Consider the following 16,565-nt stretch of genomic DNA (forward strand, 5'->3'; position numbering starts at 1 on the left):
TCCACACCCTAAGGCCAATATACCAAAGGATTACTGAGAGAGAAGGCGAGTTGCGTTAATAGCGAGACGTCAGACAATAAGCAGGGAGAACATGAGGCACAGAAACAGCCGGAGAACTGAGATGAAATGTCACATGAAACAGGCTTTTTTTGTGTCTGGAGAACAGCAGGGGGGCATTTCACAAAGCAGGATTAGACAGTTAGCCGGATAACAATGTGAAAAAGATTATGCTGTATCCCGGTGATACTGATTTGAATCTGTAAAGCAAAACTTCAATATTAGTTTTAGGGATATGATTCAGTCATGCATGTTGATGATCGCTAATAATAAACAAAAGTTCAGAAGATATTACATAAGTTTGCTGGCTAACTTGCTAATCCTGCTTTGTGAAATTCCCCGCAGGTGTGTTTGATATTTATTTACTCGCACATACAAGCAGAGGCTGAGATTGCTTTGGTTCTTGTTGATAAGAGTTATTATGTATAGGTTTGTTTTTTTACTTTCTGAGGGTTTGTCAAAGCCCTAATTTCAGGTCTTGGTTGTACTGTTATTGCTGTGGTAAATGTTCCTACAGGAAATTGATACGAACAGACAGATTTACTGTTTTGAATATAGATGACAATCAATTCATGTAAAAAAGGTACTGAAGTACTATAAGCTCACACAGGCTCAGGAGATAAATCAAAAGAAAGGAAACTAATACACAGGGTAAGAAATGCATTCAGAGGGTATGTTCACATGCACTCTTATAATCTGACTTTAACATGATGAAAGCAATACTCCAACTATAGCAGTTGTCATGTAAAAGCCTTAGTCTATCTTAATAAGGTTGTGATCCAGTTAACACACACAGATTTCTGTTCAATTTCTCCAATTATTTGGCCGTGTAAACACCTTAGTCTGCTTTCATTCATTCATTTTAAAGTGGTACACCAACATGACAAGTTGGTGGTTTCAAATGAAAAGAGTAACAATACGACAAAGAATACAAAATAAATCGGACAAAATGTTGTGCCATTTTTTGCTTGATATCTAAATTTACTGGCTATCAAATAAATCCACGTGAACTCAGATAATTGAGATAAATCATGTTACTTTGAACCACATAAACACTTTAATTTAAGCTGTCACAGTCAGAGCATTGTGTGCATGTGAACGCACCGTTGAAGCAAGAAGGCGGGCCGCCTTGTCTTCACAAATCAAACTGAAACCTACTATCAGTATTAATAATGTAGAAATCTCTCATGCCTCAACAGGATGGAAGTGACTCACGGCCTACGCAGGTACATGACTAAGCTCTCGGTTCTCCTACATGTTCAGAACACACTGCAGTGAGCGCTGCTGTGGAGTAACGACCGTCTGGTACAAGAGTCAAGGCTTCAAGACCGTGCCGACACTCAGGCTCAGATTCACTAAGGGAAGAGTGTGCACTATATCACTAAAATCACCGAATCAGAAACCATGCTATTCATTAACCGTGCGCATCGAGTGGAGAAAAAATAAAGCTTCTATGTGCCTGCCATGGCATATGTAATGTATATATGTAATGTAATATATGGCAGGTGGTGATGAAGAGGCAATTTGTTGATCAGTGTTCTTTTCAACAGCTTGTTTGCACCACAGCTTGATCTTTCAAAATCTCTCATCAACAATAATAATAATAATAATAATACAGTTTATTTGTATAGTGCTTTTCTAAATACTCAAAGATGCTTGATGATGGTCTAAATGTGTCAGAGGCTTTTCCACCCTGATAAGAAGAAAATTCTAGTGGAAACACAGAACCCTTGTAATTTTTGGGCATCAAAATTGTCAAATTTAAAGATACTGAGTATCAACACAAAATATCTATTGGAAAAAAGGAAATGACTGGTTGCTCTATATTGTCAAGCTGGGATCAAAAATGTATCGGGTGCTCTTGGAAAACAGGGAAAAAAAGTGTGCTACAAACAGAAGGACAATCCACGCACTCCAAATATAGAAATAAAAAAAAAAGCCAACATGTTTCGACCACTGTAGGTCTTCTTCAGGGCTTTAAACGGAAAATACAAAATATCTATTATTGATAGCTTCCCTCCAAACATGTCGGTATCAGCCTTGTGTCACCGTGCCTTAAGGAGGTGTTAACAATTTCAACAACAATTTGTATTTGTATTTAATTTGTATTTGTTTCAATGGAGAGTTTTAGTGTCTCATGATGGTCTAATTGCTGTTTCAGAGGCTTCTCCACTCTGACAAGAATGAAGGAACCCCTGTAATCTTTTGGCATCAAAATGGTCAAATTTAAATATAATAAAATATCTATTATTGGTAGCTTCACTCCAAACATGTTGGTATCAGCCTTCAAAAACCCTTATCAGTCAAATCGTACAAGAAAGCATTGTATACAGTACTAATGTAGGTGAATAAGACGTGAATAAGCTAGTGAATAAGACAAAATAAGACGCACTTAGTGAATAAGACGAAAACTTTGCGTTCTTAGCTCAAGCAACTGAGGTGTAAAACGTGCAAATTCCACTCACAACACCGCCTTAGTGAATTCTGCCTTTCAATCTCCATCTATCTGACTGACTGTCTATCTCTCTCTCTCTCTCTCTCAACGTGTCGCTCCCTCCCACTCCCGCACTGATATTTCTGAAATGTTACTCTGAAATGTCACGCTGCTTCCCTTTTTGAAGTCTCCCTTGAAAACGTGACTTTGACAGGACTTACTGAGTGAAATAAAGGCTACATAAAAAACAAAGGTGACAGGTAGCAGCCGCGGTGTTGCAGGCTGACAGCTTGGTTAGAGCGAGGCGAGAAAACAGACAAAAAACCCAACACTGAACCGCCAGACAACACTGTTTATCTTCACATGGTTTTGACAGCAATCCAGCCTGGCTGAGTGCAAACAGGCAGCGAGGGAGAGACAAGGCTTCACCCCTGTTTCCCATGTCTGGACTAATGACAAAAACACACTTTCTAATGTCTCCCGCCTGCCTTCATCATGTCTTCCCAGCAGGGCTTGTTTGGACTGTCGTAAAAAGACTGAACGACCCTCAGCAGGGTCTTACACTCCACTTACGACCCCCATCTCCTTCTACGGAAACAACCCCCACACCTCCTCCTGTCTCGCTCCTTCAGTGGATCCTAACACGTAACCGCTCCCCCGTCACCGGCTTCTACTCTGATTTACTAAAGATTAAATTAGACGAAACTGAAATGATCCTTTAGGAAAACGGGTGCTGTTCATGTAGTCATTGTAATAATCCCTGCATATCCTACACCAGTACTGTATATAACGCTTTCTTGTAGGGTTTCGGCTGATATGGGTTTTTGAAGGCCGATATTTTTGGAGCGACGCTGCCAATAATAGATGTTTTGTGCCGATATTCAATATCTTTAAATTTGACCATTTTGATGCCAAAAAATTACAGTTCCTTTATTCTTGTCAGGGTGGAAAAGCCTCTGAAACAGCAATTAGACCATCATGGGACACTAAAACTCTCCACTGAAACAAATACAAATCAAATACAAATACGAATTGTTGAAATTGTTTTAGGTGGGTTAGCATCTCCTTAAGGTATGGTGACACAACTAACCCGACTTTATTTTAATGTTACACAGCAGAACCAAATGTCTATACTGTAATACAAAACACAACCAAATAGTTAGCTGGCCATTCCTTGTAACTTCCAACACCTGAAAAGAGGGCAAAACTTGCTATTTGATCTTTGATTTTTCCAAATTATTCCACTTGGGGATAGAGCCAAAGTGCACCCATATACAATTTATGCATCTGTATGGAGATTTTCAATTGCACAAGTGCCATGTTGCACCTATACTTGGCCTGCTATATGGTACGGTATCAGTACCATGCTGTAACACTGGTGACAGTTCAACAATGTCTGCCGGGATCCTTTGGAAGCGAGCCAGGACCATATATGTCTTGATATATGTCTTGATGTTTTGCCAGCATGCTCTTTACACACCTGGACTGAACTGTGCATGACACCCTGGGTATAGTGTACTGCACGTGTCCAATAAAAAAACATATATTAGACGTCATAGAAGTCTCACTTTTTGCTCCAACCCCAAGAGGAGTTTTCTGACAATTTCAAAACATAGAGTTCTCTTTCAGTACAGAAAGATAAATCTCCTTTCGCTGATGAATCAGAGCGGATCTTCCTCTTTCCCTCCCTGTTCCTAAACCCTCCACAGTCCAGACCTGCACCCCGCACCCCAGGCTCCAACCAAAAACTCCCAGACTCCTCCTCTGCCGTTACAATAAATCCATCCATCTTATCTAGCAGATGCCCTAAACCAGACTTTTACTGCCCCTCCTCACTTACCTCCACCCTTCATCCCTATCACTCCACATGCCTCCTCCCCTCACCTCCTTTATAACACCCCCACCCCTCCTGACCATCCCATCCTCACTGACCAGAACCCCCCCCCCCACCCTGACCTCTGACCTCTCCCTCTACACTTAAAGCTCTAGAAATCCCCACAACCCTTGCACACTTCACCCTTACACACACACACACACACACACACTTAACCCCTCCTATCCAAACACCCTTCACCTGCCCCATTACCTCTTCAGCTTTATTAACCCCCCTCGTTAGCTGACCCTTAGTTCTCATACCTGTCACTGTCTGTCTGCGGTTCATATTAGAGGGAATAGCCATTCTAAAAACACACTTTGCATAATTCATAATGAGATTAGATTGCATTATATTAGATGAAACTTTCATGATCCCCGTGGGGAAATTGGCTAATGCAGCAGGAAATAAACAGGATTCTGCAAAATCAGGAAATAAGTAAGAACAAGAGCAAATGCGGCATATTAAACATAACAGATCTAACAATTACATCCACGAGAATACATTGAGTAAAAAAAAAATGTAAATATGTGAATTTACAGCATATAAACAGGGAGTGCAAAATAACAGTAGAACACAGTGAGGCAGAGAAAAATATGTATGATCTAAAAATACACGCAGTATTAAAATACGATTTTAAAATGTTTTAGCGAAATTTGATGTTGTCATTTAGCTTTTCTAATTCGATATAACATCATATGTATAAAAACACTTGGATGGACTCCCAGCTGTAGGTTTGCGTTCAGGACTTCTGGTTTCGTCGGGAGGTTTGTTGCTTCTGTCGGTTTTCTCTGGAAACTCCAGCAGCCGCAGCCAAACTCCCAACACACACACACACACACACACACACACACACACACACACACACACACACAGCTGAACACCGGCCAAATGTGTCTCATAAACCTGTTCAGTGAGGTATTTCATTTCTTATATCAGAAACACACACACACACAGATACAGATACAGACACACACACACAGACACACACACACAGACACACTCACCTAAACACACATACATTGACAGACAGTTACAGACACATGCACACACACACACACACACACACATACAAACACATGTGTATTTACAGACACACACAGAAGCCCTTACACATGCACATGCACACACACACAACGCATATAGATACACACTGAAACATAAATGTACACACACATACTATATGTACACAAACACACAAACATGCTTGCACACAGAGAGAGACACACACAGAAACACACACATACATACACCTTCCCTCACACACACACACACACACACACACACAGGAATAAAATGAAGCAGATGGATCAGTGTTGTAAGCAGCCAGCACTTCACATGGAAAAATACTCTCAGAGAAGTCGACATTTGGATTTTCCTGTGAGGTTTTAGGAGCGCCGAGCGCCGCCGGACTCTCTCAGCTCATTTGCAGCAGAATAGTGAATCTGTGAATTGTTTCCCACCGGGGAGATCGGTGAGAGCGAGGCCGTTAAACACCCAGATTTACCGGCTAACGGCGGCCGCTGCCCGGTGGGAAGGAGGAGAGATGAGATATGACACACACACACGCACGCACACACACACACACACTCACACACAGCACAAGTGTTGCAAGTAATCCTATCTTGTATCCAGACTTATCAACCTTACTTCAGGATATTTTTATTCAAATGATCTCACTGCACTGGCAGATAATTTAGCTAATTTCAATATATTTCACCTTTTTTCAAGATAATGTGTCTTGTTTCAAGCTTGTTTCTTAACGCTAGAAAGGCCAAGCCACCCCCAACTCACTGCTGTTTATCATTTTAGCATTGAAATATCTCATCTTTTTTCTTTTTATGTCCCTCTATAACTTCTCCTAGTTAAAGCCTTCCTTTCTGTACAAACCAGTATTGTTCGATTTTCAAAAACTAACAACGGTCTTCTCTTAGGCAAATTTCATTTGGCTTGTCTGGTGTTAAAGTTTCTTGTTTCGAGATTTAATTCCTCGTCTGGTGATTAAAAAAATCATGACATGAATCAAGTGAAATCGATTGGAATGAGCACAATTATCTGCCGGAGCACTGAGATAATTTGTGTAAAAATAAGCTTCATAAGTCTGGAGACAAAATCAAATCACTTGCCAAACTTGTTCCCAGCAGGGGAACAGCTTGTTTAAAAAAGTTTAAACATGAAAACAGGGACACACACACACACACACACACACACACACACACACACAGCACCACCAATAACAGCAGCAACAACAACAGCAGTAACAACATCCTTAACTCTGTATGTTTGTTTAGGTGTGATCAGCTCTCTTATTGCTTTGGTTGAGACACACACACACACACACACACACACACACACACACACACACACATTAACAACAACAACAACAACAGCAGCAGCAATAACGCCCCTAACTCTGCGTGTTTGTTTAGGTGTGATGTAATGAGCACTCTCACTGCCGTGGACTGAGATTCACACATACTAACAGCATTGATTCCTCATCCTGTGTGTGTGTGTGTGTGTGTGCGTGTGTGTGTGTGTGTGTGTGTGTGTAGGTGTCATCAGCACTCTCTCAGCCTTGGATCGGGAGGATAAACCGGAGCACAGCATCGAGGTGAGACTCATTCTAAACAACATTTTCACTTCCCTTCGGATCGAAGCCACAACAAACCAAACATCAGTGGGAGATAAAGCTAATTACCTTCCACCACCTGAAGGAAAGATCTCTAACACACTTTAACACTGCTGAAAAATATTCAGTGGTGATGTATCTCACATTCCTGGGTCCATCAGGTGACGTCACCTCCAGATGTTTCCAGCAGCTACAGTGGAGTCTGATATGAGAAAATGTTTCAGGATGTAAAACATCAGCGGTAAACGTCAGGTTTTGGTGTCAGTCCCTCAGAATCAAAGAGCGAGGGCTTCTTTCTAGAGCCGCCATTTTTGCACCGAGAGACGTTCAACAATCATACAGGGAGAAATCCATCGTAGAAGAGGAGAGAGACCAGTTTCTCCACCACAGGAGCAGGAGAGAGACCAGAATGCACTGCAGCAGAGAGACAGGATGGGGTTTGAGTGAGGGGAGAGACTCTTTTTCTCAACTGGAAAAACTCTCGCTCTCTTGCTCTTATTATACTTTAGGTATCGCTATTGTTCTCTGCACCTACACTTATAACTCATTGCTGAATGCAACAAGTTCACGCCCGTTCTCTGGCAGTTGTCAAAAGGCATTCTGGGAAATGTAGGAAATCACTAACTGAAATAGAAGTAGACGAGGCAGGTTGAGGGAAAGTGAGTTCAACAAAAAAGTAAATTGCAAAAACTTCATCACAAAATAACTCCCGGAATGCATTGGACATCAAAGAAAGTGCTTACAACTAGCATTATTATTGTTATTATTAAGTTATTATCCCTCTTTCCCCTTCACCCTCAGGTAATAGTATCAGATAACGGATCCCCGGCGCTGCGCTCCACCGCCACCGTTGTGATCCGGGTTCTGGACGACAACGACAACCGACCGAAGTTCACCGACAAGCTCTTCCACGTCAAGCTGCCCGAGCAGCGCGCCGCCGCCGGCAGACAGGAGGTCTGCAGGATGGTCGCCCGCGACGACGACGAGGGCCCCAACGCCGTGGTGACCTACGCTCTCCAGGACAACCGGGACGAGCGGTTCGAGATCGACGCGGTGACCGGCGAGGTGACGTCACACGGAAACTTCTGGTCCGGGAACTACAGTATTCTGACGGTACGAGCTCCGCGCTGTTTAACTGTTATTTTTCTAGAACTTTTTTTAGAATTGTCAATATTTTTGATGTTCTGTCATGCAAATACAAACTGACATGTATGTTTTCCTGTAAGTACATGTGGATTTAACTAGAGCTGAAACGATGAATCGATTAATCGATTAGTTGTCAACTATTAAATTAATCGCCAACTATTTTGATAATCGATTCATCAGTTTGAGTAATTTTTTAAGAAAAATAAGTCAAAATTCTCTGATTCCAGCTTCTTAAATGTGAATATATTCTGGTTTCTTTACTCCTCTATGACAGTAAACTGAATATCTTTGGGTTGTGGACAAAACAAGACATTTGAAGACGTCATCTTGGGCTTTGGGAAACACTGATCGACATTTTTCACAATTTTCTGACATTTTATAGACCAAACAACTAATCGATTAATCGAGAAAATAATCGACAGATTAATCGACAATGAAAATAATCGTTAGTTGCAGCCCTAGATTTAACACTGATACTAACAATAAATTAGGGGTTGGATCAGATTAGAGGTTCCATTCCCTGTGTTTCTCAATGGGGCGAGCATGGCATATAATACATTTATGTAGTTCCCAATAAATTAAAGGAATAGTTCACCCAAAAATTTAACTTTCGTCATTATCTACTCACCCATTTTCATTTTTGGGTGAACTATTCCTTTAAGTAGTTGGGAGCTATATGCATGTATTATATAACTTTACTATAACTATTCCTTTAAGAAATATCCTATGTTTAATGGTAAAAAAATTATATTAAGTCTGCTTTTTATATTACTGTATTCAGGCCATTTATGCTTTAAAGTTGGACCTGTAGCTGTATGAGTAGAGCGAGGCACAGACACAGCCAGGGTTTGTGTGTGTGTGTGTGTGTGTGTGTGTGTGTTGAGAAAGGGTTGTGATCACCCATGTAAAAAAAGAAATGGATGCACCCATGGTAGCATAAGCCGCTTTGCATAAATCACGCACCAAACGGCCAAGGTTATTTGCGCTTTTGCTGTGAACTTGGACGATCTGCTCGCATGACGCTGTGTGGCTCGGAAGCAAAGAAGTGTCTCGTGTCTGTCAGTGAGGGCGGTAATCAGTCGGTATTTGAACAGGCTCCAGGTAAATAAAATCTCTAATGGGACGCGCTTCATTTGTGTGGCTCTGTGGAGACTTTAAAGGGTCCGCCAGCTGTGCTACAGAAGCTAAATTAGCTGTCAAAAGCATTCCAGTAACACCCTGTCTTTGGACTTTTGGTCTTTTGGCCTAACACCAGTGAATGTTACCTTGTCATCACTCCCTGTCATATAACAGAGCGGCGTCCAGCGTGCTGTGTACTCAGCTACAGAAAAGCTCTACAGGTTTTCAGTAACATCAAATAAGTCCCTCTCCCCTTCAGCTGACATGCGGTCATTAGTTACAGCACAATGTGGATTTAACGTCAAAGGATGGATATGAGGCAGAACAGCATGCTGTCAGTCACCAATTTTGTTGAATTGTTAAATTTGAATGTTAAAATAGAAAATGTTGCTGGTGTATTCTGGAAACCAGTGCAGTCAGTGGATGAAAAGTGAGTTTCCTGCCTTGTTAAAGGATGTTTTTGGCCTCCATGGGGAAAAAAGACCAACTTAAGCTTCCTGTCTCAGTACTTACAGCTTTTGACTCAAATTTGCATTTGAAATTTTATCATTACAAGGAAAATCTTTTCCTTATGTAGGTCAATGGTTTTAGAAAGGCACTAACACTGCCTGGGTTAGGGTTTCTATTTGGTAGATAGATAGATAGATAGATAGATAGATAGATAGATAGATAGATAGATAGATAGATAGATAGATAGATAGATAGATAGATAGATAGATAGATAGATAGATAGATAGATAGATAGATAGATAGATAGATAGATAGATAGATAGATAGATAGATAGATAGCAACATTCTTGGCTTTCTTAAAATTGCAATTTCACCATAGCATGCTGATCTGGACATTTTATGATTCTTTCCCCATTGCTTAATTGGCCATCAAAACATAGGTGTAGACATCTTTTTTTTTTAAATCCTATCATGGTCAAGCAGATATGCATCATGGAGGTCCAACGGTGAACTGGCTGTGCACAAATAATGTATAAAATATATAACAACCAGGCAACAAAAAGAGCGAGCTGAGTCAGCTTGTTGTGGTGTGGCTGTAGATCCATTCAGTAGCGTTCTCAGTAAAAGTGAATAGTGTGATAAGGTGGATTTGGTTACTGTGACACAGTAAACTGTCTTGTCTTTAGCCCTAGTCTCTACTCCAAAACACTCTGAGTTGTAGCTTGAGCAGAGTCAGCTCAGTTAACCTGAACAAACTCAGACCTTCATTCAAACTGAGACGTTTCACCTGGAACATCCAGAATGAAAACCTCTTCACAGCGTTAATTTGACTCCCGTGTTGCTCCTCAGATCAAAGCGACGGACGGGGGCAGCCCGTCTCGCTCGTCCACGGCGCGTCTCGACATCGAGTGGATCGCCCGCCCGCCGCCCTCCGCCGAGCCAATCACGTTCGACGAGCCCCACTTCACCTTTGCCGTCATGGAAACGGAGCCTGTCACTCACATGGTGGGCATCATCATGACAGAGACGCAGCGGCTGAGGTGGTTCGATATCGTAGGTGAGGGGAAGGAACGCACGCACACACACACACACACACACACACACACACACACACACACGTACACACACACACACACACTGGTACACACATAAACTTGTCCTCTTGCCCCTTTACATAGACACACACACACATACACACACCGGAAACACTAGACACAATCACACAAACATTCACACTCATTCCCCTGTCTCTTTGCACACACATATACACAAACACACCACACACACACATGCACACACACACACACACACACACACACACACACACACGTACACACATAAACTTGTCCTCTTGCCCCTTTACATAGACACACACACACATACACACACCGGAAACACTAGACACAATCACACATACATTCACACTCATTCCCCTGTTCTTTGCACACACACACACACACACACACACTCACACACACACACACACAAGGCATCTAAACTCCCATTATTGAGCTGACTATTGATCGGAAGCTGTTTGCTGTGCAGACTTGGTTTGGACACCGGAGTAAACTTTAATCTCCGATGAAAAACAACAGCAACACAAATGAGGCAATGATTTCTGAAAGAGGACAAATGATGGGTAAACAGACCGGTAGTACGATTTATTTCCATAACACACTCAATTTGATAAGAAAGGGTTAAAATGTAACACCTGCATCTAGTTCTTAGCGACTGCCATGTAAAGACTCTGCATAGATCACACACACACATGTCCCTCCATTTGCTTCATGTTAAGTGCTGGAGCCGAGCCAGACAGGACAGCACGGTGAGAAATTATATCTGACATTTCACCATATTGCCACTTACACTGTAGTGCTGACTTGCATGGCGCCGGCTCGCAGCGGGGAATACAAACAAGCTACAAGCATCATCCATGTGAGTCCATGACAGTGTAGAGAGAAGTTATTTTCTAAAGGTCAGCAAAAAAAATCCTACAACAGTGAATGATATTAGAGCCGAGCGGAGGGAAGGGATAAACAATATGAGTGTGACTTGAAGGAAAAATCCCCCTCGGATCTTCTTCCGCTGTTATATATCATCAATCTGTGATGCCCAGTGCATTCCACGGGTTATTTTATGATGAAGTGTTGTAATTTACGTTCTTTTGGTGAGCCCACTTTTCCCTCAACCTGCCTCGCCTGCTTCTATTTCAGTTAGAGATTTCCCAGAATGCCTTTTTTGACAACCCTCAGAGAGTGTGCCTGAACTTGTTGCGTTCAGCTGTGGTTTATATGTGTAGGTGGTGAGAGTGATAATGACTTCAAGTTATTAAGTTAAGTAGCAGTTAGTAAGAGCAACAGAGCGAGTTTTAAAAAAGCGAGAGTCGTGTTCTTCTACTCAAAACCCAACCTGTCTCTCTGCTGCAGTGCATTCTGGTCTCTCTCCTGCTCCTGTGGGTGGAGAAACTGGTCTCTCTCCTCTTCTACGATGGATTTCTCCCTGTATGATTGTTGAACATCTCTCGGTGCAAAATGGCGGCTCTAGAAAGAAGTCCTCGCTCTTTGATTCTGAGGGACTGACACCAAAACCTGACGTTTACCGCTGATGTTTTACATCCTGAAACATTTTCTCATATCAAACTCCATTGAAGCTGCAGGAAGGAGGAAATTACACCAAACTACTAAAATACCCAGAAATGCAAAATACATCACCAATAGCTGTTTTTAAGAGTGTTAAAGTGGACTGGAGTGGAGTTTTCCTCTAAGGCTGTGATACATGGGAGATTTGCATGTTTGTCTACTTTATGAAGGAAGTAAACAGTTGCTCAATAGTTTTGCCGAGTTTTTCTGTGACTTATTATTGCCAAATATGCTGGATTTTGTTCTGAATTTGTTTAAAAATTGAGCAAAGAGCCTTGATTTTACAACTCCGTGATTTCTCATGATTAATTCAGTTCATGACTATGTATAATATTGAAATTAATAAATATTAAAATCCCTGACATTGTCTTCAAGGAAAAGGTTTTCTGTGGTAGATGAGAGAGAAATGGTTTAAATTGCAATCCCTTGCAATATTTGCAGGGAAGTGTTGATTTTGCAGAAAAAATAAAAAAATAAAAAAATATCTAGCCATGGCAAAAACTTGCGTATTCCTGAAGGGAGGGATGACAGAGGAGAGAGAGAGAGAGAGAGAGAGAGAGAGAGAGAGAGGGAGGGAGGGAGGAGAAGAGGAAAAAAAGGTCTTGGTGTCAGCAGTACCAGCAGGAGGTTTTCTCTCAGCCCGGATAAATCAGCAGCGTTCCTCCTCTCATCACCTGCCAGATCCACCCAGGAGGGACGACCGGCCGCTCCTCCTCTTCCTCCTCTTCCTCTTCATCCTCCTCTCTCTCTCTCTCTCTCTCTCTCTCTCCTCCCTCATCCCCCCCTCCATTCTGGCTTCCTGTCTTTTTATGCGCCGCTTTTAACAAACAGGACTGCCACAAAGCGCTTGACTGAAAATAACACGAGTGGAGACATTTTTAGCACCAGAGCGGCTCCTGTGGAACTCAACCCGGTCACCGTGTTACAGCCTGGCTCCGCCCCCCTGAGCGGCGCCGGGCCGCACCAGGCTCTGCCAGGCCGCTTCCTGCCAGGTGGGGCAGCGTGTGGCGGGAAAGACCACGGTTCCTCCTGTTCAGTTTGGTGTGCCAAGCTTCACCCATGCCAGATTAGACTAGAATAGAATAGAATAGAATAGATTAGAATAGAATAGACACTTTCTTGATCCCTGAGCAGAAATTTAGTTTCCGCACAGCAGCTGTTGCGTAATGTTACGTTGTATTGACCTTATACATATCCTTAAAACCTGGAAGAGCTCTGTCCTACTGTTGTGAATCAAGATGGACATCATACAAACATTTATCATTAAACAAAACATATTGGAAACAAATGGATCTTAAGAATCTGGAGGGATTTTAATGGATTTGGTCCATTATCGCTAGCTACCAGAGTCAAGGTAGTTAGCTAGTAGCTGACTAACAAATGAGCTAGCTAACTTCCCTGCTAAATTCAAGCAGTCGTTGTAGTTGTTCCCAAAATCGCTATATAATTTCATAACTGTTAGGTTTATCAGAAGTCCTCACTTATGTGTTGAAGTACTAGTTTGTATGCCAGTTTTCCAGGTAGAGTTCCCACCCGAGTGTTCAAAATAGCCTCGGTGTGAATAAGGCATGTTGTGTCACGAAGCAGAGTCTTGATTACCGTGAAGAGGCTTATTTTGCAATAAGCAATAATCAGCTGACACACAATATTGATTTAAAATCAGCTAAAGCAATTCACTAGCAGTAGAGCAGACGGGTCAGCTGGATGGGAAAGCAGGACACCAGCCACCAGCACAATGCTGGTAAATTTTGTTGAATTGTTAAATTTGGATGGTAGTAAAAGGTGCTGGTGTATTTTGGAAACCAGTGCGGTCAGTGGATGAAAAGTGAGTTTCCTAGTAGTTGAACTAACCAGAACTAACAAGAACCAGTAATCAAAGTGTCGTACTCTTCAGATAACATATTTTTGGTGCAAGGTGGCACCAATTAAATTGATTAGAAATGGTTTGTTATGCATGAAAGCAGTTGGCTCTATATTTCCTCGCGGTCCAGCCTTGGACGTTGCCTCAGAGTTGAACTGTTTGTCTTGAGCGGTGGATAATTGTGCAGCGTTTTTTTTTTTGCTCCTGTGTGGTCTGGGAGCGTAACTCCTAGTGATTATCACTGATGGCCTGTCAGCTCTCAGCTCAACCTGAACCGTCCTCATTCACCACGTTTAACCTGGGTCACTGAGAGCAGAGAGGACAATTAACCAGGCTGTTCACTTCAGTTCCCATTCTATTCTACTCTGTTTATTCTCTTTTACTCAATTTTACTCTTCTCCTCCCTCCCTCCCTCCCTCTCTCTCTCTCTCTCTCTCTCCTCTGTCATCCCTCCCTTCAGGAATACGCAAGTTTTTGCCATGGCTAGATATTTTTTTTACTCTCTATTATTCTGCTCTCGTATATTCTGTTCTATTATATATTTATATTCAGGCCTGCCCTCATACATTTTCTTCTTCTCTTCTCTTCTCTGTTTTATTCTATTCTATCCTAGTCTATATTCTAACGCGCTCTATTTTATTATTTTATTTAATTTAATCTTAATCTATTCATTTCTTCAGTAGTGTATCACTGACCCTGATCTGGGAGTTGGCAGATGAGGGAATGTTGTTATGTCACAGGATTCCTCTCTCCTGCAGATATCATCAGGTATTTATTGTCCTGCTTCACCCTCCTCCTCCTCTCCAGCGGCAGAACCCAGATGCCTATCGATGCTCTCTGACAGTGAGATAATTCAGAGAGACGGATGAAGACTTCCGTCGCTGTCAAAATAACTCAAACCCACAAAAACCCACCCGACTTCAAAAGCTCCACAAAGCGAAAAACAACACGCCGCGTCAAGGCCGAGTGGAAATATATTCATTGACAAGATATCAAGGTCAAGGAGAGTGGTGACAAAAAGTGACCCGTCCCATTCAGGTGATGGGTGAGCAACTGTCCTAAACGGAGGAGTTTGTGTATCTTGGGGTCTTATTCCAGCAAGGTCTCCCGAAATTTTGTGAAATGAGCACAATGTCTCAAAATACAAATATGTTCTCCTTGCGAGAAAAGTTAGAGAATAAATTTCCCCACAAGGAAAGGATTACCTGGATTACGTTTTGCCTTCAACTCCCAGGTTCAATTCCCAACTCCTGCGAAAAGGTTTTTTATTGGAGTGAAGTTTTCATTTTTTGTGATTTGTTTCTGATGAAATCATGATCAAAACCTTACCCTAACCTTAACTAAACGTTTATTTGCCTAAACCTAACCTGAACCTTGAAAGCAAGGGTGATTTACTTACCTAAACTTAACCATTAGCTAACTTTTTCTCATGATGAACACATGGAAATGGCTTGTCCATGGTCCTTTCAAGGTGGAGGAACCTTAATCTTTACATTATTCATGTCCACAACACATAGCCTTCATTTCAGAGTTTGTGCTCATTCCACAAATTTTCATGAGATTTTTATGAGACATTTTATTCCTGACTGGAGGTAAAAGGGATCTTGAGATTGACCGTCAGTTAGGTGCAGCGGCTGCACTAGTGTGCAAAGCTCTGGATGATTTTTGTTCCGACCTTCACCCATATGGTCACGAGCTTTGGGTAGTGACCGAAAGACCCTGCAGGGACTACATCTCCCAGCATGCCTGGGAGCACATGGCGATCCCCCAGGAGGAGCATTAGGACTGCTCTGCTTGCCACCGGGATAATCTGTTAGAAGATGGATGGATGGATGTATGGAAAGAAAATGGATGGATAGATAGAAATATTGGGAAATATCAATATCAATTTCCTGCACGGGAAATAATTTCTTCCTACATTACATTTAAACACTTTAATTCAAATGTCTTGCAGTACCGTAAGTGCAGATATTTTCAGCATGGATGGCCACAGAGGGAATATAACCCCCAACCCTGACAGTGTTAGTGCCTTGCTCTATTAGCCACACAGCAGCTTTATCTTCTACTTGGACATCATTTCTTACTGGAGATGATCCCCAAAGTCGAAAAACTGCTTTTACATTAAATTTTCCTCTCTGTGCCGAGACGCCAGCCAGCGATTTGCGATGCTGCGTCTGTTTCGGCGAGTTTTCCCCTGAAAGCCTGTCTGGGGGTCGATATGTGGCTTAGAGGAAGTCAATCCAGGGATTTGGAGATCTAAGAGAGTTAAACAGGTCTGTCAGTGAGGCTGGCTGGTCTGCAGTGTTTCAGCTCAGTTATTGAGACCCAACTTTGATTGCAATAGACCTCTGGATGAC

At 42.1% G+C, this 16,565-nt stretch overlaps 1 protein-coding gene across 1 annotated transcript in view; it reads left to right on the plus strand.

The window, feature by feature from the left end:
* Window positions 1-16,565, plus strand: part of fat2 (FAT atypical cadherin 2) — a 109,172-nt gene that overhangs the window by 21,093 nt on the left and 71,514 nt on the right. Inside the window, exons 4-6 of the mRNA XM_078288937.1 lie at window positions 6,917-6,975; window positions 7,795-8,106; window positions 10,558-10,765. Coding sequence (XP_078145063.1) covers window positions 6,917-6,975; window positions 7,795-8,106; window positions 10,558-10,765 — 579 coding nt within the window. The remainder of the gene's footprint in view (window positions 1-6,916; window positions 6,976-7,794; window positions 8,107-10,557; window positions 10,766-16,565) is intronic.

Source organism: Centroberyx gerrardi, chromosome 16 (genome assembly GCF_048128805.1).
Source record: "Centroberyx gerrardi isolate f3 chromosome 16, fCenGer3.hap1.cur.20231027, whole genome shotgun sequence".
Taxonomy (NCBI): Eukaryota; Metazoa; Chordata; class Actinopteri; order Beryciformes; family Berycidae; genus Centroberyx; species Centroberyx gerrardi.